At 37.7% G+C, this 27957-nt stretch overlaps 3 protein-coding genes across 4 annotated transcripts in view; 2 read left to right on the top strand and 1 right to left on the bottom strand.

The window, feature by feature from the left end:
• The first annotated feature begins 373 nt into the window (after positions 1-373).
• On the top strand, positions 374-3031 carry gpr119 (G protein-coupled receptor 119). Its single transcript, XM_081390248.1, has one exon. It carries the CDS (start codon positions 938-940, stop codon positions 2006-2008), a length of 1071 nt encoding a protein of 356 aa, XP_081246374.1. The 5' UTR covers positions 374-937; the 3' UTR covers positions 2009-3031.
• Positions 3032-3190: 159 nt separating this feature from the next.
• Positions 3191-7468, top strand: rbmx2 (RNA binding motif protein X-linked 2). The gene is made up of 6 exons (XM_081390365.1): positions 3191-3272; positions 3807-3922; positions 5566-5617; positions 5710-5839; positions 6568-6748; positions 6856-7468. Exons 1-6 carry the CDS (start codon positions 3268-3270, stop codon positions 7347-7349), a joined length of 978 nt encoding a protein of 325 aa, XP_081246491.1. The 5' UTR covers positions 3191-3267; the 3' UTR covers positions 7350-7468.
• Positions 7469-11308: 3840 nt separating this feature from the next.
• siah2l (seven in absentia homolog 2-like) overlaps positions 11309-27957 on the bottom strand; it is a gene marked incomplete at its 5' end in the record, with an annotated part of 36219 nt that continues 19570 nt past the window's right edge. The window contains 2 exons of one of the 2 annotated variants that reach the window (XM_081390367.1): positions 11309-14213; positions 18798-18941. In XM_081390367.1, the coding sequence (XP_081246493.1) occupies positions 13662-14213; positions 18798-18941 (696 nt within the window). In that variant the 3' untranslated portion in view covers positions 11309-13661. Of the gene's footprint in view, positions 14214-18797; positions 18942-27957 lie in introns of those variants that run through there. The other variant, XM_081390366.1, reaches the window with a different exon arrangement.

Raw genomic sequence — 27957 nt, 5'->3', positions numbered from 1 at the left:
AAAACCAGTTGTGTAATTTTAAGCCCATTGTACTTGAGGGCTTTGACTCATTCATATGACCTCGAGAGGGAAGTTGAAGTGCATTATTGCGGAATCAATGTCACTGATTCGTCCTGCTCTCAAAATATATCCATATCTGTGCATTGACCCTGGCTCCTATGATAAAATGTAAAATGGTTTGTGTAAAGGTTTATTCACCCATGAGTGATTCTGTTTGTTCAGAGTTGGTTCACTCATGAGTGATCATTAGTTGCTGTTAGTGTCCACCCACCTCCCAGCCCACTCTCCAAACCCAAACCTCTTTCCACGTTCATCAGTTTCTCTTCCCCCTTTTTGTTTGCTTAGTGTAAGTAGACTGATCCCCCTTGCTGACAGAGAGACATCTAAGATTTGCGGACAACAAAACGGACACTGGCACATCACCCCATTTTGAGTGAAAGCCAACCGAATCTGAAAGACGCACTCACTTGGAATCCTTGTTCTGGACATCTTTTCCTCAGTTGGAATATGTTTTCTGTTGAATTTATTGGAGTTTTACGGAGTTCTGCTTCTCGTCACCGTTTCAGGCAAGGAGCGCTCTTAAAACATCTGGAAATCGAACAGTATCCTAAGATTACTCCTTAATGAAAAGCCAAGGATAAAGATTTCATCAATAGATAAGCATTGTCTTCGTACTTCAGCAAGGTTAGGTTGATCATAATCGAATGCTCACGGATATAGTCGCTTATAAGGAAGTATGCTCTTATGGGACCTGGATGACAGCCAGACAGAACAAGGGTCGGACAAACGGAACCACAGCAGCCAAAAGTTTTGCTTTTCCCAATGGGAGCAAAGAAAAATCTACATCCTTGTGTCCATTTCCTCCTCTTGAAACCATCAATATCTTGGTCTGTTTAAACTCTCAACTTTGAAATGAAATGAGACATTTAATGCAACAATGATCGCTTTCAATGTGTCTCTGGAGACTTCACTGGATAACTATAGAGTGACATCAGCCAGTCCTGAGCTCACAACCACTCCCAAGATGGAAAGAGTGGTAGTGACCATGGGCTGTATCCTTAGTGTAGGATCCATTTTGATCATCTCTACCAACCTTCTAGTCGCCATTGCCCTGGTCTTGCTTATCCGCAAAAGGGGCTGCCAGAGTTGGTGTTTTGTTTTAAACCTATCCATTGCGGACATCCTAGTTGGCATTGCCATCACTGGGATCGCCACTGATGCTCTGGAAGGAACGACGACCTCCATGGAGAAGGGCATTTGTTTGTTGCGCATGACCTTTATCCTCGCACCCTCGGCGGCCTCCATCCTAACCATGTTCTTGATCTCACTGGACCGCTACGTGGCTATAAGGTTGCCCCTGCGCTATTCGCGGCTTATGAATGAGAAGATGATTGCTGGGGCTCTGGTTGTTGTCTGGCTCATCTCAATGTTTGTGGGATTTTCGCCCAGCTTTTTGAAACCAATGCAGAAAGAAGATTATATCAATGTCTGCACGTTCTTCTCCGTCATCGAGCCTAAGACCATCATTGTGGTCTTCTGCCTGTTTTTCTTCCCACTACTCTCGGTCTTTATCTATTTCTACATGGACATCCTAAAAATCGCCTGCGGCCACCAGAAGCGCATCTGCGCCCAGCAATCGGGTACACGCTTTCTATCATCTAGCCGCTACTGGGGTCACGTAAAAGCCCTGCGGACTGTTGCAATGCTGGTTGGCTGCTTCACTCTCTGCTGGTGCCCGTTTTTTGTGGTCAGTATTGTGCAGGTGTCTTGTCCAAACTGTAAACTTTATCACTTTTTGGAGAACCATCTCTGGCTGCTGGGACTCTCAAACTCCCTTATAAATCCCCTCGTCTACGCCTGCTGGCAGCGAGAGGTGAGGAACAAGATCTGTGAGCTCTTCGCTCATGTTAAAGTTGTGTTGTGTTGTGTGACACACTCCGAGACAGCGCACAGATACCCCACAGACCACCCGACTGTGGTCACAGTCACAATTCCTGAACTACATTAGGAAAATATTGCCAATAGAGTGGGAATGTCCTTTTAGTCCTCTAGTCACAGGAAACTGTAAAAGGTCTTGCTTTGTCGTTAATGGCTTTGTTAATGGATGTGGAGACCAGAGTATTTGTCTAAATAAAACAGACTTTATTTGCTTAACATGTCTGCTTGCAATAAACACATTACATTCTAAATATAACCATAGCACTTAGTTCCCCCTTTCCTCTTGTTTTTTTTTTTGTGTGTGTTTTTTTCAGTTGTAAAATAGATTACTGCAAAATAGATTAAACTCATATATATTCAACTGAACAGTGTTTTTTTTTTTGTTATCCATTATACATTCACAAATAAATGTAATTTGGTGATATATATAAAAAAAAGTATGGGAAAGGAAGTCTGGTTAACAGTAAGAGTACAATGAACTATGCAAACCGAATGTTTATGTACTTAGATTTTGGCTAGCAAACACTTGCTAAAGAATATATTAGATGATATTTAAATATTTGCTTTGACTTCAGTACAATGACAAAATTCAAGGAATTTATTTAATATTGACCAAACATGTTGTCTTTTTGATATGACATTTATTTTTCACAATTATTTTTTTCCGCCAGTATAAATGGGGCTTCATAAAAATATGATCTGCTTGTGGTCCTCCACAAGAGTGGGGGTTTTGGCATCAAAAAGTTTCCCTGTGTTATGACAAAAGGCCAACCACTAATTGGAAGATGACCTCAAAAATGTGCGAAAAGCATAAATTGCCAAGAAACATATGAGTAAACAGTGAAATTATTGTTAGAATAAGTGTATTAAAATAAAATAAGTGTATTATTTTATTACTAAAATGATAGGCTAGGTTAACGTAGGCTATTGCAATGTTATTTCTACTTTTATTTAAATGTTACCATTAAATGTATTTTATTGTAGACCATTTATTTTTGTACTCCTTTAAATTGTGTATAGGCTACATGTAGCCAAACGTTATCTATAGCGTTAGGCTACGCCTTTTTAATATGCCAATAAAACTATCAGTGTATGCTTCATATGTTCATTAGTTCTTCAGCCGTAGGCTACAACTCGTTGCAAAATATGAGAAATACACTTTCAGCTACAAACACACAATTAATGCTAAAGGAGAAATCTGAGTTTAACAGTCAGTTAACTACATATCCCACAGTCCTTTTCAACAACCCGGAAAAAGTAGTACCACGTGCAAAACGCGAAAACCGCTAGTGGAACTAAATCCTTCCGGAGTGACTCCGGCTCATCACAATGAAGTAAGTGATGCGTTGAAATTTATGCTTTGAAATGTAATATCTCCCTTACTTTTCTTGTCATATGTTTTATTAGTCTAATACAGTAACTAGACCCCTCAGTGATGGAAAATGAAATGTCGCTAAAGGTGAAAGCTAAACAACTAACTTAGCCCCAGTGTCTGTAGCAGTAGCTAAAAGCTAAATATTAATCTGGTAAAACATGAAAGTAAACTACTTATTCTCGATTCATTTATTCTTTTTGAATAATTTATAGGACACTGACATATAACAAGAAAATGAAAACATAAAACGACCGGCATACAGTGTGACAGTTATTGCATAATTAGAGGATACTGTATTACCATAAATGGATATTTGGGATAAAATGTTTAAATAAAGTTGACATACTTTAAAGAAGTTAATTGTTTTCAAAACGTGATAAGTCATCATAAGTATCTTCATGCACAGACCACAACATAATAAACATCATTAGAGAGAATGCATATTGTACTAATTAAGATATAATGCAAATATATGTTCATTATCTGTCTTTAGTCCACTCACCAAAGTGAAACTCATCAATGAACTGAATGAAAGAGAGGCTGAACTGGGTGTCAAAGACAGTGTGTCCTGGCATTCAGTCTACAAGGACAGCGCCTGGGTCTTCATCGGTAAGTGATTGCTTAAATTATAGATTATTAGATTATAACACTGACTGTGTGCCAAAACCCAGCTGGGTATATCATTTTTGATATTTTGTTTATTACTAGTGGGTGCAGGACACTATAGTAAATTTATTATAAATTTAAGTGAGGATAGCAAAATAAAGTAAACTGTGACATATTAGGCTATGTCCACAAATCTTTCATACAGTGGATTACCACTGTATTAAATTTAATTAAACCATTAAATTTGTATTAATGTATAAAAATTTGGGACCAAACATTATTCAGACACTTTGACCTGACCGTGTTTTGCTTAAGTTTTTTCCTTGATTGTTAATGTGACATTTTTACACCACAGACTGAACAAAAGAAGCATTTCTTGGTAATTGGTTGACCTAAATTGGTATTATCTAATAGTGTACTTAATTTTAACAGCTGACAGCTATTCAACCTAATTCATTTGTGAGACAGTCTAACAGAAGGATGGACAAAACCAGTGAAATATCAACTGATTTGATAACCTTGTCATCATTTATTACCATTTTCTAAAGTATAGCGAATAAACTGATAATGTGAGAAATGTTGTAGGTGTCTGAATAAATGTTGGTTTGACTATATATATTAAACTAACTATCATACTATATAAATAAATAAATAATTTAATATATTTAATTATATAGTAATAAATGGATTAAGAGAAAACCAGGATAAACAAATAAAATAAACTAACTGTCATACTAAATGAATAAATAATTTGAATAAAATACTTAAAAATAACAAATAAGAATAGAATAAGAATAAGTTGATTTAGAAAAAGACTGTACAAAATGTAAAAACAAAAAAAATATAAAAGATCAAGCTTACTATCATACTAAATAAATAAATAAATAATTTAAATAAAACACTTAAAAAGATTAAAATAATAAATTGATTACGAGAAAGACAGTGTAAAAACTAAAAAGACTGTCGTACTAAATAAATTATTTAAAAAATACACAAAAAGATTAAAATAATCAATTGTTTCAGAGAAAAAGTGTAAAAAAAGATCAAACTATTGTACTAAATAAACCATTTGAATAAAATTCATAAAAAGATTTAAATAATAAATAATCAAATATATAAATAATACATCTAACAGTACACTACTATAGTGCGTATAAAAACACAGAAACTAAATATTTTCTAAATTAAATTCTATGCATATTTATAATATTAATTAATATAATATACATTTTTCACAGTATAAATAGTTTATTTATACATGAAAATATATATAGCTGCCTTTTAAATTTTGGGATGGGTGTCCGACTCCCCCCTTCTCCAGGATGGTCATGGTGTAGTAGGCAGTGCTCTCTGGATGGACTATATTTGCACTGTGCCAGATGATGGCAGCATTGCCTCTTTCACTAAACGTGTTCTTCTGTAGACAATGGCATGATCACACTCTTTCTCTAGAAGACCATGTGCACACTAATACTGATTTGGCCTTTAATTCATGTTAATTACTCACATTCATTTGCCAGACTAAAGCGAACAATTTTAAGAATTGCATAATACTTTGTTTTAATATATTCTGTATTTATTGATCATTTATTTTAGCTAAATGCTGAGCTGTTCAGCTTTGAATGTAAAAGTGTTGTAATCTGCAGGTGGATTTCCATATGATCTGACAGAAGGAGACATCATCTGTGTTTTCTCCCAGTAAGTCCTAATTGCATCGAAAACACATCTTCTTGCAGTGCTTCTTTTTTATTTCCTCCTAGTCAAGCTTCATCCTCCTCTGTGCGTCTCAGGTACGGAGAGATTGCCAACATCAACTTGGTGCGAGATAAGACGACGGGCAAATCCAAAGGATTCTGCTTCCTGTGCTATGAGGATCAAAGGAGCACCATTCTGGCTGTGGATAACTTTAATGGAATCAAGGTGAAGGGCTTTTCCAGACGCTCTGTGTACTAATGGAATATGTTATTTGTTATTATTTATAACGTATATGTATATACGGTAAATTGGTAAATGCTAGCCTAGTTGTGGATCAGTATCATTATTTGTATCCACGCTTTTCAAAAAATCTTAAAAAAGGCAAATATTAAAAAAGTTCAATTATATATTTTTAGAGATAAAAGATTTTTTTTTTAAACAATATCATGCATTATTAATTTAGAAATATTACATTTTCGGGGAGTCGCACATTATAAAAATGCTAAATTATTTTATTTAATATAGTTTATAATATAATTCAAATATGTAGTTTAATTAATGTTTATATATTTAATTTTATATTTTTAGTTTTTCTTTACAAATCATATTATAAAAAGTCTAAATTATTATATACTTTATAATATAATTTAAATGTATTGTTTAATTAATGTTTATATACAGTATTTAATTAATATTTTTAGTTTTTCTTTACAAATCACATTATAAAAAGTCTAAATTATTATATTTTATTTAATATAGTTTATAATATAATTTAAATGTATTGTTTAATTAATGTTTATATATTTAATTTTATATTTTTTGTTTTTCTTCATTATGATATCAGTACAGTTATCAGGGCCCTTTTTAACTCATTGCCATATATAACCTTTTTTTTTCCGTTTTTGACATCATGTATATATTTGTTATTTTTGAATTGTTTTTCTGCTCTACAGATTAAGGGTCGAACCATACGTGTGGACCATGTCGCAAATTACCGACCACCAAAGGACACAGATGACATCGATGATGTCACCAAACGTTTGCGAGAGGAGGGATGCGCTCCCAACGTGCCCCAGTCTTCTGAGGCCGAGTCTGAGGAAGATCAGGCTGTACCCGTGAAAAAGCCCAAAAAAGGTGAGGAGAGGCTGTATCTGTGCAGTCAATGGAACTACATTATTTCAAGAGGCAATTCGCGTTTTTATTGATTTAACAATTGATTGGCTCATGTTGTTATACCTCAGATAAAAAGGAGAAGAAGAAAAAGAAGAAGGAAAAGAAAGAGAAGAAAAAGGCACTGAAGGAAGAGAAACGCGAGGCACGGACTGAGACGTCAGCGTCTTCCCCTGTCAGAGTGAAGAAGGAGAAGGAGGACACGGCATATGAGAAGTACGCTGTGAAGGGACTGGCAGGGAGCAGAAGGGACAGACCCGGACAGGATCCCAGGAATCCACAAGACAGAGCGGATGAGGCGAACAGATTCAGAGATAGGTATGAAGGCGAGCGTGACAGGGGTAGAGAAGAAGACAACAGGACAGAGAGAAACAGAGAGGACATGAGACAGCGTGACAGGGAGGGGGACAGAGGAAGAGGGGGTGATAGAGGGAGAAATGAGGAACGAGAGAGAGAAAGGGAACGTGACAGAGACCGAGACAGAAGGGAGCGAGACAGAGGTAATGACCGAGGGTTTGCCAAGCACAGAGATCACAGTCGTGAAAGAGAACACAGGCGAAATTGAGCAGATAGTAATTTTACTTCTTTTTTTTTTTTTATACACATTTTTTGGTTTTTGTGTGTGTGTGTAATTCGAAAATGTAAATAAATCTTTAGATTTTTTATTAAACATCTGTCTGGAGTAATTAACTGTATAATGACCACATGATATCACACAATATACTCATTTGCAGTTTTGGGGAAAGTCACACTTAAAAGTAATGAGTTACAATATTGCGTTACTCCCATTTTTTGTTACGTTACTTTTTATGGAAAGTATTGGGTTGCGTTCAGGGTTTGAAATTATGCGGGTAAAAATCAACTGTGGCGGGTAACGCTGTCAAATCACTAGCCAATTTGGCGTGTTACTTATTATGTTTACTCACTTTGCTGGGGAAGTTCGTGTATGCCAAATCTGCGCAGATTTAGCGCAAATACTCAACTGGTGAGTCATCAGGATATATTAAATACAGCGTATTGCGCAGAATCTGCACATATCTGGCTTACTTGAACACACACGTCACTATGCAACAAATAACGGCACGCTTGTTCATTTGCATTGAAGCAATAGCAATGATTAAAAAGCATTTGTTTAACAGAAAATACATTATTTTCCAACATCCTACATGTTCTTTGTACTGTATTGATCTGTCCACCTAAAACACATTTTTGGTGATGAGGATGAAAGAGGAAGGGAGGAGATGGCTGGATGACAGGATTTTGTTTGAATAAGAAACTAATATATGAAATCTAAATTTTATTATATGTGTGTGATTATTTATATATATATATATATACACACATATACAGGTACCTATTTTCAAACCCTGGTTGTGTTACTTTTACATTACTTTTTCTAGTTTGTTTTTTAATGTAAAAAGTTATATTTTTGGTAAATGTCATACCATAACACCAATTCTCACCATAAATGAAATGAATAAGCCTCAGGCTGAAGGAAATGCTAATTCACGTCTGTACAGTAGAGGGCGCCGCTCAAACAAACCTTTCTGGATCCCTTCTCCTGCTGCCATTCTGGAATCTGGATCGTATAAGAATGGGATGCAGGAGAAGAAATTTCAACACTTCAACACAAACATATGTAATGTTTATCTAAAGTCAAGTCATCTTCATTTATAGAATGCTTTTAACAATGTAGATTGTTCCAAAGCAGCCTCACATTGATAATAGGAAATTAAAGTAAAGTGTTTTGGCTTTACAGCAGCTCTAGAATAAAGTTATTGTCCAGCTAATGTTAGTTTGATTGATTCACTTCCGTCGCAACTATCATTAGTTATTAACTTAGGGGCCGCTAACACGACACCATTTTAACAGAAAGCGTGGTCAGAAGATTGCAGAGACGGCTCTGCGTGAGTGGTATTTACGACAGTAACGTTAAATACAAGTACTCCACAGCGGCTCTAGGGGTCACTGTTTGAGAAAAAACGGAAACTGCATAGTGTGCCTTTAAATACATCAAGTATATTTGTATAATTTAACATTTAATTATTGCAGATTTGCATAATATTTTGAATTGGCATTTCACTGTTTTTATTTACAGGAACACTGAATCTGTTTTTGTGCGAGTGAGATGAGTAAATGCTCACATTTATTCTAGAACTGCGATAACCATCATGTTCACACACAACGCCTCTGCACCTCCCTTCCGACAGGAGAGCTATCAGTCAGTACATGAGAAAATGAAGGTACTTATTTGAAAAGTAACTCAGATATTTTGTTATAAATTTGAAAGTAATGCTTTACTTTACTAGTTACTTGAAAAAAGTAATCTGATTACATAACTCAAGTTACACAGTTGTTTGACAAATAAATAATCTTTATTTGAGTTTGAATGGTACAAAAAACAAAAATGTCTTGATGAACAGTGTCAACTGAATACTCTAAAATCAAGATGATGCAATCAAAGTACACCAGTCATTATGGATTCAGTTGTAAAACTATTAAAAGACATTTAGTTAAGGGCGTGAAGTAAAAAAAGAAAAAGAATTATATATATATATATATATATATCAGACCATGCAGGTTTGCACATTATCCATTTATACCTGTTCAACAGGAAACAGCATTTCATCACTAATATTTCAAATGATCGCTATTGCCACATCAACATATTCAATAACCTAGCAAGAGAGGATAAAACAGAACTACACAAATATACTCTGAATAGATAAACACACCACATTTATTTGTAATAAACAGAGTTGTGAATGTAGGTTGTTGTGGTGAATTTATCTAGCTTGTCTTTGGACATTTTATTTATGTCCAAAATAATTGATTTCGGTAGCTAAACGCCAGTTAGCACAGCTTTTTATACTGTAAATTAAGAAAATTGGCCTTATATGTAATATCCTTAGTTACTGCGAGCAGTTCAATTCAAGTCAAATATGAACAATCCATTAATTGGCCAATCAGGAGTATTGCAGATGTGACTCCATTAGTCTTGTTCTGTCACAGACACTAAAGATTCTGTCAATACTCAAGGTTAAAGGTCAAATGTTTGTTTGCACTGTCACTCTCATAAGAAGTCCCTCTTTTCATGCTCACTCACTAGAGTACATCACAAACCCAGGTTTGATGAAGCTATCAAAAAATAAAGAAGAAAAAATGCTTACACCGATTATTAAAAAATAAACAGCTGCCATACGTCATCAGGTCTTTGGATGTAGCGGTCTTTTGTTGTTGTAAGTGGCCTTATCATTGACATTTTTAGCCAGTCTCACAGTATTTCCCAAACTAAATCATATGAATTATTCACAATAAGAATGTTCATATCAATGTAACATAATATTTCAATGAGCAGGTCAAGAGCAAAGCATTAGGTTTCTGCAGAAACACCATTCATTGTGGAAAATTACATTTGAACGACCTCTAAAAGCAAAGTAAAAATACACTGTAAGAAAGTTGCTGCCTTACATTTTTAAGGACAATCAACTTGGATGTTTAATTCATTTCAACTTAAATTACATTAAATTGACTTTGTTGTTGAAAATTGCTTAACTTATTTTGGTGAGTTAAAGCAATGTAAAAACACAACTTATTGATCATATAATTTTTTTACAGTGTAGATTTTGGTGGCAAAGCGAGTCTAATATATTGCACTATAACTGTTATTGGAGTAGTTGTTGTTTCTGCGACAGTAGTGCCTCCATCCAATCAACAACTGATTTATCGATAGAACGAAAGTCCCTGCCCAACAATTTATTTTTCGATAACCCGTTTCACTCGGATGTACATCACAATAAGAAAAGAGAAAAAAAGTCCAGTCGCTACTTCTGTTTCATCTAAACTTTAACCTTACATTTATCTATTCAATATTATTTTTCCTAGATTAATGCATTTGAAATAACGAGGGTTAGGGTTTGTCAAATGTGACTGACCTGTAAACTCACACGTGCTAGTATTTGTATCACTGGGTTGGCATAGGAAACGGGAAACAGCTCATTTCATCGCCATGCATGTTAAGTATTCTAGTGCTTGATGGGAACTTGTTTATTCGCCAGTTCATTAGGATGTGGTGCTCAATATTGATCCTGATGGCTTGATTGCGAGGCATGGCACACGGCTCGGGAAACCACCTGGTGGCTTCATTAAAATGTATTTATTCCTTTTTAGGTTCACTTGGGTGTAGGGGAGTCTGAAATACCATGGGAGTTAGACAGATGGCTGGTGGTCTAGTTTGACATGGTATGTTTTGCTACAATTGGTGGTTGGTCATATTAGAATTAAGACCGATGAATATATCTGTATTATTTGAAAATTCAAACAGATTAGGCTAAATGTGTAAAATAAGTTTTTCCCATTACTATTGTTTTTATAGACTCAGGGCTCTGGGCTTCCTTCAGGGCTTGCCATCTACATGCAGGTACTCCATCCTGTTCAACACACATTTGCTATTTTTAAACATAACTTAAAATGTTGGAAGTGCTAGTCACCCCTCATTTGGTTTAACAGCATCATTTTTAAAGGTCTTTAGAGGAATGATCCATGTCCTATAGATACCTTGACATATTTACTGATTTTGATCTGTCATCTACAAAATGTGTCAAAATAGGATTTCAGACTAAGAGAATTAAAAGAATTTTCTACTTGGAATGAATGAGCTAGATTCCTCATTAGCATATTTAGTTGCCATGACAACTGCTTGTAGAGAGCACAACCATGGGAACGAGAGTCTGTCCGGAGACATTGACCGCACTTTCATCTCCACATATGGGCCTATAAATGTACAAATTCATCAACAAAACAGAATGCATTTGCTCTAGAACAGATTTATAAAACATTTAATTTACATTTTTAAATTATCATTTTCCAGAGAGAATGAAATAGGGTGTGAAGTTGTGCATCAAACTTGGGATCTCTTCACAGAACCAACCACATTCAGGGATATCAATGCTCTTCTCGCACAGACATCTCCAAAGTCTTCAGAGGTAATTGATAAGAGGCTGGGTTCCATACTTGAACAGTGTAAGTGAAATGGTTACTGTGAACACGCCATGTCCTTCCCACACATAATGCCACTTTGTAAATTCTGTAAAAGTCTCTTTCAAGACACTGGAGGTTTGGAGCATAGTGACCTGAACCTGAACCTGACACACTTTGAGTCCTAGAAGAAGGCAGACTCGAAAAAAGACTAAGTTTGTATACAAGTAAGGCATTGTGGGTTCATTCTCAAGGGGAGAGTGAGGAATTGCTCAAATCATACAGACAAAACTTCAGTCTAGACTAAACAATCGTTTTAAAGAGACTTAACAATAACAACAAATATCAACAAAACTAAAATTGTTTATATATTTACAAAAGCTTTCCTTAATCTTACAGATTACCTTGAATATATAGAAAGAAAAAGTACAAAGACGACAAAACCAGTCGAATTCAGACACTTAATCAATGGGAAAATAACAGATGGGGGTTTGTGCGCAGGTATATCTTTTACATACAGTCATTGGTGACAAGACAATTTACGCAAAGGTGGAACACCTATATTAAACGAATAGTTCTCTCAAAAATGAAAATTCTGAAATCTGTATGATTTCCTCTACCATATGGGACACATAAGCAGTCATCTAGCTAAATGTGCAAGCTGCTCTTCTTCATACAAGGAAAGTGAAAGGCATGGTTTTCAGTGTTAAACATCTTAAGTTTTAGGAATTCCTCACCCAATGCGATCATATGGCTTGAGAAGACTTGCAATATAGTGCACAAGTTGTATGGACTACATGTATGGTGTATCTTTTGTCCTTTGGTCCCCATCCACGTACATTGCATTGAAAGAGAACAGCTGAGATATTCAGCTAAACTTCTGCTTTGGTGTCCCACAAAAAGTGTTACAACACAACATGAGGGTGAGTAAACAGATTTATCATTGGTAGGTCAACTATCCATTTAAAAATCAAGCATCATGTACAAATATATCTAAGAATATTATTATGTGGCATTAGATCATGGGTAACAGAACATCTGAAAAGGTTGGCTGTAGTTCTGTCATTTCATGTAGCTGATGATCTTGAATCTGTGTTGATTACAAACCAGTTCTCTCCTCTGGATAAGTTAACAGAAAACCACAAATGAACAAACTTATCCTCATCTACATCTTGCAACATTGAAGACAGATATAGTAAAAAAAAAAAAGAGGTTAGATTCTTGCCCTACAAACATGGTGGCTCTGTAGTTATTTTTGCAAGTGAATTTTATTTCCACCATGCACACTGCATCTCCACCATGGGTATTGTTTTATCAAGCCATTATACAACTATGAAATTCAGAGGATTACCATTTACATTGTCATGGTTCCACTCGATATACCGAGAGGAAAACCAAAGTAGTCAGTGCAGTTTTTGTACACATAGGTTTTCTGAGGCAAATGTTACACATTCATGCCTAGAATCTTCCCAATGTAGCATTTGATTCTGTGAAGCTAGATTCACTTGTCAAGTTCCTGTGGATTTTGGGCCGGACATCCCAGACAATTAATGTGGTCATCCACACCTGAACTTTACCGGAAGGTTCCGAATCAGAAGGTTCCGAAGATTGAGGTGTTTGAATCCTTGGGGTGTACAAGGGAAAAATCTCAATTGCACTTCAACTGGCTGCCAAACACCTGCACACTCCCCTCTTTATCGAGAAGAACTCCTGCCATCCATCTACCATACTAACCTACAAGTAAATCTGGAAAGTCTGCGATGTTTTTGCAGGTGACTCTTGAACAGAAATATACACAAATGTATACATCTCCCAACCGTTGCCTTCAGAATCCGCAGTCTGTTAGGGAGCAGAGGTTGTCAATTGTTTGGATCAATGGAAAAAGCCTAACGCTGCCACCTCAGCACATGGAGATGGTCACGTTAATACCCAGATTGCCGTTGTCTGCAAACAGGTGAGCAATAGAGGTATCAAATACAAGACAGTCACTGTTCATGATGGCTGCCGCTACACCGTCGTGGATTGAGCGTGGCGTGGCCTCCCACGTGAGCCGCCTACGGTTGCCGTTCAACTCGAGGCGGTAGGCGAAGTTCTCCGCTTGCTTTCGCGTGCCAATGAGCAGAACGATTGCAAAGAACTGCTGGTGTCCCTCGTATTTCTCCTGCTTCTCTAGAACCAGCATGAAGTGGTGGCCGAAACACGACTGCATCATGACCCAGTCCACAGCCCCGGGTAGGTTGATATCCGTGGCCAGAAAGACAATGTCCTCGCCCTGTAAGGTGGTGATGGATTTGTGGGCATGCATGAGATGTGGCATGACAGCCTCCAGGGAGCCCTGCCATTTACAGGAGGCCCCCGGGCATGGGCAGGTGTACGGGCGAAACTCACACACTTCTTCATGTTCTGGCTTCTCGCTGTGGTGAAGGGACAGCAGGCATCCAGCCGAGGCATACTGTTGGGGAAAAAAAGAAGAAGAAAAGAGACATTATTAAAAGGCTTCTGGTACAAAACTGAAAGTGAAGAATGTTTGGATTAAGAGTCCTCGGGTAAGTAATGGGAAAACACTGACAGAGTAGCAGGAACAGCGAGTGGGAGGCTGAGAAATGGTGAGAGAACAAGAAAAAAAATGAGAAAAAGTAGGATAAGGGGATTTCAGGAGGGCAGGTGAAGGACACAGGAGATTATATATAGGTAGGGCAAAGAAGGAACTAGGCCACGTGTCGAGATATGGCAGTATCATTTGAAACGTATCCATAAATTACATAGAGTGATCCGTCTGTTCATGTGTGTACTTGCCATAAAAGCGACGTTGCTACTAATCATGTGTCAAGCTGTGACAACCCTCTCATTCTTTTAATGCACGTGTCCATGCAGTTTGGGGAAATGAGCAGGATGGATTGTGTTGCTTGAAGATGAATAGCACAGTCAGGCTCTCTCTTTGATTATCTCAGGAAGGGAATATCAATGAAGGTCAAATATGAATGTTCCCCCCAATCTGCTCACTTTACTAGAAATGTGCACACCGCATGACTTTCATTGCACACTCTAAAACCAACATTTATCTCCCTGAATGGCCTACTGGATTGGACTTGCATCAACAAAAGGTGAAATCCCAAGATAACCTGATAAATGCCCCTTTCAGGGAATTTCATCAGCTTAGCAGAGCTGCAGTAAAGACAAGGTATTCAACTCAAATTATGGGTGAAGGTTTAGATGAGACCATAGACAAAGCAACAAAGAAAGAAAATCCTAGCATGAATGGGCAGGAAAAAGGAGCAACATACTGGCTTTCTGACAAAAAGCAAGCTCAATTATGTCTAGACAGTGAAGAACTAAGACCAAGTCAAAATGTTCAAGCACACAAACTAAAATAAATAATTAGTTTCCCACTCAAAACCATTTTTAAAGCATTATTGGATTCTTTCTTCTGAAAATCCATGTAAACTTTATAAATTACTTTTAAATCCTTGCACCACAGTACAATCGGTTTCTATCAAGTTAGTGCAAGGCTGGAGGTGTGGGCGTTCAGCCCACTCAACGCCCCCCAAGGGTGTGCTTCAATATCTGCCAAATTAATTATTAATCTGAGTGGTAAGTCACTGGCTGCCTAGCAAAAATCAATGAGTGACAGCCGTTATCCAGTGGTCCAGAAGACCCCAGAGGCTGTAACTGCCTTAAAACACTGACATTTATTGTCAAAAGCCGTTAAGCAGCAGCTAGGAGAAAGAATCATTATATCTTCTTCACGCTACACTGGGTTTTCCAAACTGTCTTTCGTTAGGACATGGGCCTGTGTCCAAATACCCACAAATTCATTTAGCTAATCCTTCCTCATTACCCAGCCTTTCTTTTACGAATCAAACAATCTGACTTCTAGGGGTGTTGAAGGTTTATGTGTCCCATCTCTTCCCTCCAAATCAGACAGTTATCCTCTTATCCACCTTTTTAATGAGAGAATGACAGGATTTTGAGCGGTAATCCTAGGGCCGTATGGTGGAGATAAAGCCTTTTTCTGGAGCTTGCTGGAGCTGAGGGTACTGGCGTATCTGGTAGGAAGGGAACCCTATCAAGTGTTTGTTTAGGGTACACTGTTGAGTGTGTGCGATTTTAAGAGCATGTGTGTATTCAGAACCTTCAGTCATCATTACTATCCACATTATTCCTACGCCCCATGACGCTTTGCGCAAATTATGGGTGTAACTTCCGTTAAGCTGTAAACAATCAGTGAAAAGGCTCGCTCTATGAACGCAATACGTTAAAAAAAAGTGTCTAGATTAATTTCAATGAGATTAAATTAATCTACTCACCCTTCAACCATCGAACATTTTTAAAGTGTAAAAGCATCAACAAGGTATTTCAACAGACCAAACAACCCCAAAAGCGCGAGTCTTTCCACAGCAATAATGGACGGGGGTTAAATATCACTGTAGTAATATATATCTGTATTATGTAAGTTATGTTGCCTTAATCAAAAATGTTCATGTTCACAAATTGCATTTACCTGTGAAAACAAACCTGGAAAGAGACGCGAGGATTTGAGCAGAATAACGAGAGATTCTTTGTGCATTCCAGTGAGTTATTAATGGCATATACCGTAAATTAAATTCGGGAGATCAGACCACAAATGTGCAGTATATGTTGTCCTTTTTCATACTTTTACAGCGGATTACAAAGGGAAAAAAGAAAATAATCACGAGGAAAAGAAAGCAGCGACTGAAAAGAGCTCTTGCCACAGATATTCTTGTTATAACATGTCACGTTAAAATACCAAGTATAACGTTATTCTCATGATGTCTGAAAATAAATCATGAAGGAAAATTGACAGCTCATCCAGTCAAACTGACAGATCAGCTTTATTTGTAGGGCAACCTTATGATTTGAAATTATTCGTTTCAACCTTTTTGAATGGAAGTTCCCCAAATCGGAAGTGCCACCCATAATTCAAAACGCAGTAAGGTCGTCAGGAATAAGGTGGATACCTGAATTCAGCTGTGAACTTCTCAAAACAACCCAGTATATCACTAACCTCGCATTGATTAGCCCTTAGAGCAAACAAATTAACATTTCAACAATGCATCTGAACATCCAAACACCAATATGCCCACAATTCCAAAAATCAATTCCGAAAAAAAAAGAGTGGCGGACCAACATATTTGCCACTGGTTTCCTACTCTCATTCACTTTAATTAAAACTTTGAATCTATCACCAGCATGCATTGCTCTAGAGACCTGATAAAATAACAAAATGAAGTGCTCTCTTTCTGGTACACCCTTGACGCTGTGCCAATTTAGCCCTGTGGAGACGCACAGACCCTGGGCTAGGAGCTTAGCTACTGAATTATTTACACAATTCCACATTTAAGTTGCAAATTATATCTTGCCACTTTAGCTTAAAGGGGGGGAAGTCATTGGATATTCTCATTTTGATAGATGACAAGGAATTTTGACAATCTATTAATTAGTTTTGTATTGTGTTGACATGAAAATGTATTTTAAAATCAACAAATTAACGGCAAATCAGAACACAAAATGGGCATGTTAAAAGTCACACTTCATATGTTGGGTTTTAATTTTACCCTAGGATAAAATGCTCAGTTTTCAAAACAATTTTAAGCACACTGTGCTACAAGTACTGTTAAGCTTCAAGTGTACCGTTCCTTGTACCAAATGACTGATGCCTTTGCCTACAATGTTGAAAGTTGGCACTGGGTAGCCTCATTTCAAGAAACTATTGATGTCTCCCATTCACCTATTCAGAGCAAATGAATGAGAGGCAGGCTTATCTCTCCTCCATTAACAAGCAGGAGGACCTTGAGTTGCCATCACCGAAGTGTCAGTTGAAAGCGAAGCCGTCTCCGCATTCAGATCCCAAGAGACTGAACCCAGGACAGACAAGATGGCATCATTATCGTCTCTTTTCCCTTCTCTCTCAAGGACAGGGTGAACGCATATGACATGGCAAGAGAAAGCGCTCTTTGACCAAGAAAGGCCACCATCATCTTAGTCCCCTCTTATAAGGCACCATGTCATTGTCTCTGCACATGACCTCATCACTGCTGGGAAGCAGCAAGACGCAGTTCATAATTACAATCATCTCTGTGGGGGTCTTCAAATAACCCAATCAAAAGGCACAGAGAAATCAGATTTCTCCTGATCAGTGGCAAGCCGTCAGACCCTCTTCAACCACTGCAATGGAAGCCTGGACACTCGGAATCAATAGCAATTTAGTTAAAAGTTTCAAAGCTGAAATCAGCCCAGTGAAAGCCAGAGTAATTAGGTTAAAGGGGGGAGGGGAGTTCTTGCTTGCAGCCTTCTCGCTCGGTTCTTCAATTACATTTAATGTTTTTACGGAGCAATTAGTGTAATGTGTCTGTATGAACATAGTATAATTGGCATTGAGCTGGAAAGACATGGAAACTGAGCCTTCTGTAATGTAGGATGACATGTAGCCTAAGTGCGAGACTAAAACAAAAAAATCTACAATTTCTAGAATCAAATCGTAATGTTTTGAGAATTTTTGTAAAACGACCTTTTATAAAATCAAAGTTTAATTTAATAATTTCATAACATTTCGTTAAAAAAAACGTGATAATTTTAAGCCTTTTAGCGTTTTTTTGTGTCTCTGAGGCTATTTTTTGTGACTGTCATAAAATTATAAATTTAATTTCATGTTTTATGACCTTTTTCTTAAACCTTAGCCTAGAAAAAGTATTCTATTACCATTATACTATTATGAGAGTATTTTAAAAGCAATATTTTAAAACTTTATTCCCATAGGCATATGCGGAGCAACTTCATTCCCAATTCCTGTAACATTCATATTTTCCTAAAATTGTCCTTTGGTTTACTCTACAAGTAAATGGGCTTAATGCCAGCTGACACATATGAAAACAAGTAAAATAAGTGAAGGGGAAAAACCTATAAAATATTCCTGCAGCAAACAGCAAATGAACAAGTACCATAATACATAATATCTAAAAAAAAAAAAAAAAAAAAAAAAAATTATATATTGAACTATGATCTTCACAATACTCACCTTGCTCCCTGGAAGTGGCTTGGTATGACAAACTGGTCGATTTGTGCCCGTGACACAAACACCTCGTTGTCGTGGCCAACCGAGCAGGCACCGCAACTGGGACAAATCCCTCAGGAGGGGGAAACAGGAGGCCGGGCACAACATCACCTCAATACAATGATACTCCAGTCAAAATGTTTGGAGACCGTTTGCTGTGTCAGACAAAATTAGGCTAGCCTAAATCTATCTTCTTCAGTATTCACAAATCAACCTGAAGAAATGCTGCTCAACATAAACAAGAAACCTGTTTGGAGTTTTCCCATTCACAGGTGGATCAAATCTAAATCTAAAGAATCTTACTATTAATGCAAAAAAAAAATTATTTTGAAATTGTGTGGAATGAACCTACTGACCCTACTAAGAGTCAGAGGCAAACTGAACACGCTGTACTCTCTCACTCAAGCGAAAACAACGTTCCCATGAGTGCATCTGTACAAGTCCAAGTGTGTATGGCAGCACAGTGTAATTATATTCAATGTCTCTCCGTTTACCTCAGATTCTGTTTGTGTGTCCTGAAGGACACTGCCAAAACAAGTCTTACGGACCGGTTAGAGCGACGCAGTCCCCTCGTCTGCTGGCTAACACATGCACATAACAGCAGTAAAACCAAACAAACAATCTATTGATTCAAAACATACACCATGGACTGCATTGTCCCCTCACAGGACCAGAAAGAGACCCGCGCTGTGATTCAGTAGCCGTACAGAAACTGTCAGTGTCAAAACACCTCATCCCAATTTAAATTCTGCTCTCATTCCATGCAGACGCAAAAAAAAAAAAACGCTTTTCTCTCAGTTCCCAATTCTGGATTTTCAGGTCAAATCAGTTCTTTGAAAAAGCTCTCAGGATAAGCCACAAACACATCTACGAACCGCATCATCCTGTTCATATTGATCAGCCTCAATTAAAGGCTTTTAAACGCAGTCAGCTGAGATGTTGTACCCGCAGGAAAGCATCATCCTCTTCTCATATTGTGCAAGATCCTACAAATATAGCTGGCTAAATGACTGCGATCTCTGCAAAACAATCTTTCCTCCTTTCTTTCTTCTCTGCTCTGTTGTTGCTGCGCTCCGGAGGGTGACAACTCAGCAGAGCTGCGGACGCGGAAAAACATTGTGGACTGCAGCACTGGCAGCACGCTTGCACACGACGGGAGGGGGAGGAGGAGGAGGAGGAGGAGGAGGAGGAGGAGGAGGTGTGTGTGTGTGTGTGTGTGTGTGTGTGTGTGTGGAGGGGGGGTTCTCACCTCCCCATTCCACCGCTCGTGTTTTTTCCCCTCTCTCATGCCTGTAGCACAGCCATTTGGGGACTTCAAGCAGAACGTAATCTACAGGTCTTTCATGTTAGATTTGGGCTTGTTTATTCCCTTGCGGCACTTTGAAGGGCAGATATAAAAACATGCGTATACACGAGTGAGTGAGCCATAGGGGAAAAATATGATTATACATGATTTGTGAATATCAAAATAAAGATAGCCTATCTATATTTTTGTTTTATGTTATGAAAGAAGTCTTTAATGCATGGCACGCCAAGGCTAAATTTATTTGATCAAAAATACAGTGAAAAAAAAAATAAATTACAAAATAAAACAACTTTATTTTAATATTAAACTAATTTATTCCCGAGATGGCAAAGCTGAATTTTCAGCATCATTACTCCAGTCTTCAGTCTCACATGATCCTTCAATGGATAACAAAACTCACGGTTCGGATCATATTACGGTTTTTAGTCACAGATCGGATCATTTTTCAGATCTGCAAGAAAAAATAAAATGGAGGGGGGAGGAGGACAGGGTCAGGAAAAAAGTAAGAAAAAAATACACTAATTATAATTATAGATAAATACAATATAGACAAATAAAGTAAGGTCCAACAGTAGTACAGAAATGTAATTAGGCCTAAATGTAAAACAACACTATAGTGTTCACCGTATAAATCAAATATGGATTCATATTTGCTGTGTTTTGTCATTTGATTAACATTAATGACATAGACAGCAGCAGGTATTTGTAGGCTGCTGTCACTTTAAGACCTAATGCACGGATCCAATGCAATGATACACATCCGATTTTTTTTTTCCTACTATGAAAGTCAATGGGGTCCATCAACTGTTTGGTTACCGACATTATTAAAAATATCTTCTTTTGTGTTCAACAGAAGAAAGAAATTCATACAGGTTTGAAACAACTTGAGGGTGAGTAAATTACGACAGAATTTTCATTTTTAAGTGAAATATTCCTTTTAGACATAACCAACTGGGTTTATTAGAATACTTGCCTAGACGAGTATTTTGACATAATTCTGTGTGTATGTGTCCATTCAAGTGCAAGGAGATGCAAATTCAAGAGGAATAAATTCAGTGTTCACGGCTATACAGCGCACAAGAACTGAATTGAGTTCTCTTTCGCCTCCTTGCGCTGGAATGGTTTAAAATGGCTTGAATGTGTAAAACCTGCCGTGATGCATTTTTTTTTTCACAATTCTTTGACGGAAAGTTTAAAAGTAGAGCATTTATTAAAGTAGAAATCTTTTATAACAAATTTATTTTAAAAAAATATTCAGTTTGAATCTAATTCAAATTATAAATGGTATTTTTATAAATTTTCCAGTCACTAAATGAGTACAAGATTTACATTTAATAAAAAAAAAAAAAAAAAATTTTTTTATTAAATATACTGCAAATAAATTGCCTATCCCTAATCCTGTATATTCCACGTGTGTGTGTTTGCCTATTATAAATCACACCATGCACTGGATTTTCTTTACTTAAGCACAGCTGGCTTTCTGACTATGACTTATTCTCACAGCTCCAGCATTTCATTTTTTTCCCCCCATTGTCCATTTTCCTTTTCATCATTCTCTTTCCTTCACGGCCCTCCTTAGGGTTGAGATGCATCAGATGAACCTGGATGTATTCACACATCTGTGTGCCTGGAAGTCTGTGGATCTAGCAGTCACTGCCACAGGTTTTATTTACATTCATGCACAAGGAGAGAGACAATCTGTCTCACTGCATTCTACTCATCTTTAGCCTCTTTCACTTTCTGGGTGAGTGCCTTCACACATACACCCACACACTCACACTAGGCTCATACCTCTTGGTTTCCCCGCTTTGGAAAAGGCTGCCTATTTTTAGACTGATGATGACTGGCAGGACAATCAGGAGGATACAATTATTGGGCTACACGGGAAGGAGGCTGACACTCGCATTCTTATTTCATTACAATGACATGCATGAGCATTTTAGGGTGGGTGGTAAGAACATCCCAGTTTGAGTCATTTTTATTTCACAGTAAAAGTATATATCATAATACAGTTTTCCTGGAAATTTAAAGGTGCTCTAAACGATGTCACACGTTTTTTAGGGTGAAACATTTTTTGTCACATACAGCAAACATCTCCTCACTATCCGCTAGCTGCCTGTCCCCTGAACACACTGTAAAAAAATGCGGCCTCTGTAGACAGCCCAGACTCCACAAACGGCAACAAAAACAAACTGGCCCAACCTTGGCCACGAAACACAACAAACAGTGTTCCAGCCAATAACCGACAAGAATGATTTGGGGATGGGGGTTGGTGGGTTAGTGCGCGTGCACATGAAGGGGGTGTGGGGAGAGGAGGAGAGAGAAGCATGAAGAGGGAAGTTAGTTAGAGGAGAGATGTCCTAGACAACGACAACAACTAACGTTAGAATTATATTCTCTTGAATTTTGATATGGCCGACACACGACCAAAGAGATGACGTTCCGATGAACAAATAGCAAAGAAGAGGGAAAAGGAGAAGGAACGCGCAAAGTCCTGAAGTTACATCAGAAAAGCCTGTTTCAGGAAGGGAGGGGGAGGGGACGGGATGAGGAGGAGGGAGGGTCGAGCTAGCCTCCGCTTTGTTCGACAATACTTCGAACGTCAACAAGAAGTGACATCACCCAACATCGCTTAGAGCACCTTTCAACTAAAAATGTGTTGAATTTAAATTCTGTCAGATGTGATAAGCCAATTATTCATGTTATAACTGTTAAATGGCCAATATTTAAATTGTATACTATTTTGTCTCAATAAATCAAAATAAAACACCAAAAAAATAAAATCATTTTAAATGCTACAAGTTAGGGGTGTAACAATATCCTCATGATACGATATTATTGTGATACTCCAAGACATATGGTAAAAGGTTAACAAAAATGTAGTTAATTAAAATGCTAACTTTGATATTACATTGTGGTGCAAATGAATAGGCTTAGACTTGGTGCTGGAAACCCAACGCAACGGACAATAGTGACACCAGAATAAAAATATTCATGATTCCGAAGCTGAAAATACAGGATTGTTTTAGACGAATATGCTTGCACTCTGTCACTGACTAGATATATTCAAAATAGTGTAGGCCACTTTTTACTGGTAACATTAGACATTTGGCATTATCAGGACCAGCAAATATTCCCCCATTACATTATTATACATTATACTCAACATTATAGTAGTTGAATGTAATACTGACACTAAAAACTCTGTAAACTTGATTTTCTTTTCTAATACACTCATTTTCATTTTGGGTGAACTATATTGTCACTATCCACGATACATATTGTTGCATATTTGTATTGCGATATATTGTTACACCCCTACTACAAGTCAATTCAGGCATCACAACATTATAAATGTACAGTATGTAAAATTAATATTAATTTTGAGATTTGCTAGAGTGTTTTAAACTATTAACTACATGCACTGCATAACACAAAGGTAAAAAAATTGGGAAATGAGTTTTCACAATTCAACACCCTGGAAGATAACCAATAAGGTACAATGTTGACGCATGTTATACACTGTCACACCATACAGTCGTAATGAGCATATGGGCACGCACTCATACACACACACACACGCACGCACAGGAGGATGAGTTGGACAAGGTGTACTTCTCCAGCTAAAAAACCTAGTGTTTTTCCATTTGGACCCCATGATGAGAGATAAAGGAGACAGAAAGCACTAAACTTGCCTTGGGTTCTCAAAACCAGGCAATTCAATTAAGCGATGCTGCTCATGGATTTATGGGGCATGACAGATTGACCCGTGATTGCAGTTAAATGTAATGTTCGCTGAGCTGGGACAGAGACAGATCGTATTGATACTGGTTCAGTACAATAACATAAGGCTTTTTATTTCGCAGGAGCTGGTAATGTGTTTTCACAGTAAGGCAATGTCATGTGTAATTCCAGGAACTGTTCAGGTAATCTATTCAAAGTAGCTTGAATAAACAGCTCTCTCTTAAACAGTCCCCCTGCATTCAATAATTCTATCCCTTGAAACTCATCTTTGATCACCAAAATGACATATTTAAAAGTTTTTTCCTTAAAAAAAAAAAAAAATCTTCTTGCCATAAAATAGCTTGAATATAACTCTACATTCTTGCCTCATTTAGTATACACGGTTCTATGAATATGCAAATTAGCCCCGCCTCCACTCACTCACACCAGCTCAGAGATCCACTCGTTGACAATCACAGGTTGACCTGATTGGTTACAAGGTAGTTTTGTGACGTCAGAAACACCAGCGATTTCAAACCGAGTTTTTGAGACTGTCTTTGGTTCACTGCAGTTTAAAGAGAAAATACTCAGCAATGGTGTTGACTTATGATTTTGCACATGGTCTGTCTTAAAGCATATTAAAAATACCACATATATAAACAACATTAAAAGCTTGATTTTCACCACATTGGGACTTTAAACACCTTCTGAACCACACTAGTGAAATTAAAGACTGATGAGTTTAATGAGTGCTAAACAGCATATTGGCGAGTGTCGTGCTTTCTACAAGAAAAGATGCATTTATTTTCAAGTTAAGTGACATTTCAGACACATCATGGTCTGGCACTTCTTCTGCCAATAAAAAAAAAATTGTTTGGTAAGAATGCTGCAGACCATAGACACCAAACCACACAAAAAAAATAAAAATAAAACAAAACCAAAGTACAAAATGAAGCATAAAACAAAACTTCAATATATTGTGATTAATGCTCTGTAATTTAAATCTTAACTGGTAAACATTAAGGGTGTGAATGTACACGTATTCGGTATGGGTCTTTCAGTTCGTTTTAAACACTGCACATGCAAAACTTCTCTCTGTGAGGACCAAACCCCGAGTTCCCCCCCCTAGGACGGGACAATATTATTTATATCGATATACTATGATGTTGTGAATGCATCTGAAAAAATAACGCAAAGAGAGCTTCTGCCGGAAAAGTGCACGATCTAAGGGTGTGTGTTCACACTTGGTTTGGTGTGAACGCTGCCATCCGAACCCTGGTGTGCACCAAACAAACAAACTCTGGTGTGTGGTTCAACTGAAATATGGACGCAACACAGACCAAAGTCATCTAAACGAAACAAAAAGTGTGTGTGTGTGTGTGTGTGTGTGTGTGTGTGTGTGTGTGTGTGTGTGTGTGTGTGTGTGTGTGTGTGTGTGTAAGGGATTCCTGCCGCTGTTTGACTCCTTTACACATTTTATAAACTCTTCACGAGTTCTCAAAGTGCCATCATATGTGCGCATACAACAATCGCATTTATCCTAAAACACAGCATTGGTTTGAACGCCGAGTTTCATTGCAAAATAAGTATTTTTTTTGTATCTTTAAGTTCGGTCTTAAAAATGACAGTGTGAATGCTAAGTGAACCAGGACTAAATGTATTATTTTCACCTTTTGGTCCGGACCAAAATAACCAAGAGACCCGAAACTACAAGTGTGAACACACCCTAAAGCCCAATTTATACTTCTGCGTCGAACTCATGCCGTAGCTACGTTGTAGGCTGTGTGTAGTACGCATAGCCTACGACGCACCCAGGCGCGCACCTCTCCAAAAATGTAACAACGCGTCAATTCTACGTAAACCGCAAGCTCTGTGATTGGTCTGCTAGAACCCCTCCCTCTATGGGTAACTGCATAGAACGACACAGAAGTATAACGACACAGAAGTAAATGAAAACCAATGCGTAGTCTGCAGCGTAGAGGATACGGCATAGGTCCGACGCAGAAGTATAAATTGGGCTTAAGTTATCTTAAACATGAGATGTTCTTTATATTATATTAAGGACCTCAAACTAAATCATAAACCTGCATGGCTTTCACCACCGTCAGACGTGCGTGTTGTTTAATGCGTTTGAGATGCGTTTTCTTCAGCGCACATCCTACGGTTGTAAACGTAAGGGATATATGACTTGAATGCACTACGTGGAGGCAACAACCCTCCGCTTAGTGACGGACGGTTCTTTGCCTTTACATTAAAATCATTTATTGCACAGCTAGCCGTAGATTTTCCCGTTTATACTAGGGGTGTGCACGAATATTTGAATATTCGGCCGTAAATGCACTATATCCATGATAAATCACAAGCACTAACTCGCAGTTAGAACTAAATGCACTGGCTGGCGCTGTGGAGCGTGTTAAGTTGTTTGTATTTGATCACATAATGTTGTCGTCTGCCTCGCGAAGTTTGGAATTACTTGAATGATGAAAATGATCTTACAAAATGGAATTACTTTTGATCAAATTAATTATTAATTTTAAGAAACAAATGCCCATCCCTAGTTCATACCATGGTCATTAGCTAGCATTGACAAGTTAAGGCTGTTATTGATGTTTGCAACGCAAAATTTAAATGGAAGGGTTAAAATGATGGGTATTTTAGACAGCTACCACTCATTAGATCTAGCATGTCACAGATTTTTGTTGTAGAAAAAGTCTAAAATCACTTGAGTCACAGAGTTCCAGATGCTAAAACTCAGATTTTATTGGAGACAAAAAAGCCAAGATGCCTGAAGAATATCTGATCTTCAACCTATCAGTACTCGAAATGAAAAAAAATGACAAAAGCCTGTTTTCCACCACCGGGCCGAAGAGATATATTTAAGAAACAATGAAATTCTTATATTAGACTATCATTTCAATAAATATTAGTACTACATCCCAATAAGTAGACTGGAACTAACTGCTATAATATACATTTAAGCACATGGATGTGTATAATATTACAAACATACCCAAACTGAGGGACAGGCTAGACTGCAGTAGTTATCACTCGCCTTACAACAGGCACCAATTTCTGTCATAGCTGTACCCCGAAGAGCTCAACAGAGAGGACCACCTGTCAATCAATCAACTGCAGCCCCCCAACACCAAGTGCTCAAAGAGCCAAGCGAGACCGTGATGGGATGAGATTGGCAGCCTGCCAGTGTGTGCACACTCCAAAACCATTCCAATTTCCATTTCCCGCACACGCACACACAAACACTAGAGAGAATCCAAGCTCTTAACGCCGACATGAGCAGAATGTAAAGAGCTGAGGAACGTGGAAATTTTAGGGTCGACAGAGTGTGAAATGTAAATGATGGAGAGACTATGAAGGGAAGGAAGAGAGAGAGAATGAATTAGGAGAAATGGCTTCCCCTCCCTGACTGGAATTAGCAGCCTAAATGACTTGGATATTTCCATGTCTGGTATTATACAAATTTATATTCTGCCACAAATAATTTAGTGTCAACACTTTTCATTACGCCGCCTGGCCTGGCATATATGCCTGGCTATATTATAAACCACTGATGTGATATCTCAACGCAATAAAACATTCATCCACAGGAGAACTAAAGGCTATGTAAAACTGCCTACATGTACACATGAGCTGTGTTTGAAATCATACATTACTCCACTAATATGGTCCACTTGAGGGAGTGAAAGGAGGAAGCCAGAAGGGCTGAAGCTTTTGTATAGTTTGTTCTTGCTGTTTAATAATTATTTGAAACTTAGCAAACTGGCAGCTCCAGTAGTAAGATGAAAATATTTATCTTGAACTCTGTCATGGAAACTAGCATGTATAACCCTTAATTAAACAATATAATTAATTAAAAAATTATTTGTACTTCATATTTATATTTATACTGTATGATATTACAATGTAGCCACATTGGACCACTGGTTTGGAAAATGGATGATGGATGATTCAGTTGCAGGCGCCATGTTCTGGCGAGACGCTGGAATTAATTTGCCGCAACTCACAGACAGTGCATTATGGGTATTCTCAAGCCTTTGAGGGTTACATCAGTTGTACACTCATTATTGCGGTGCATTG

Source organism: Scardinius erythrophthalmus (genome assembly GCF_964197995.2).
Source record: "Scardinius erythrophthalmus genome assembly, chromosome: 17".
Lineage (NCBI taxonomy): Eukaryota > Metazoa > Chordata > Actinopteri > Cypriniformes > Leuciscidae > Scardinius > Scardinius erythrophthalmus.
Note: the sequence above shows the minus strand (reverse complement) of the source record. Positions and strands in the feature narration are given on the sequence as shown.

What these genes read in the sequence shown, in the direction of transcription:
- gpr119 (XM_081390248.1), top strand. Translation starts at nt 938, where the DNA reads ATGATCGCTTTCAATGTGTCTCTGGAGACTTCACTGGATAACTATAGA.
- rbmx2 (XM_081390365.1), top strand. An exon ending in ATCATCTGTGTTTTCTCCCA is followed by an intron (nt 5,618 to 5,709) that starts GTAAGTCCTAAT and finishes TGTGCGTCTCAG; the next exon opens with GTACGGAGAGATTGCCAACA. An exon ending in CGTGAAAAAGCCCAAAAAAG is followed by an intron (nt 6,749 to 6,855) that starts GTGAGGAGAGGC and finishes GTTATACCTCAG; the next exon opens with ATAAAAAGGAGAAGAAGAAA.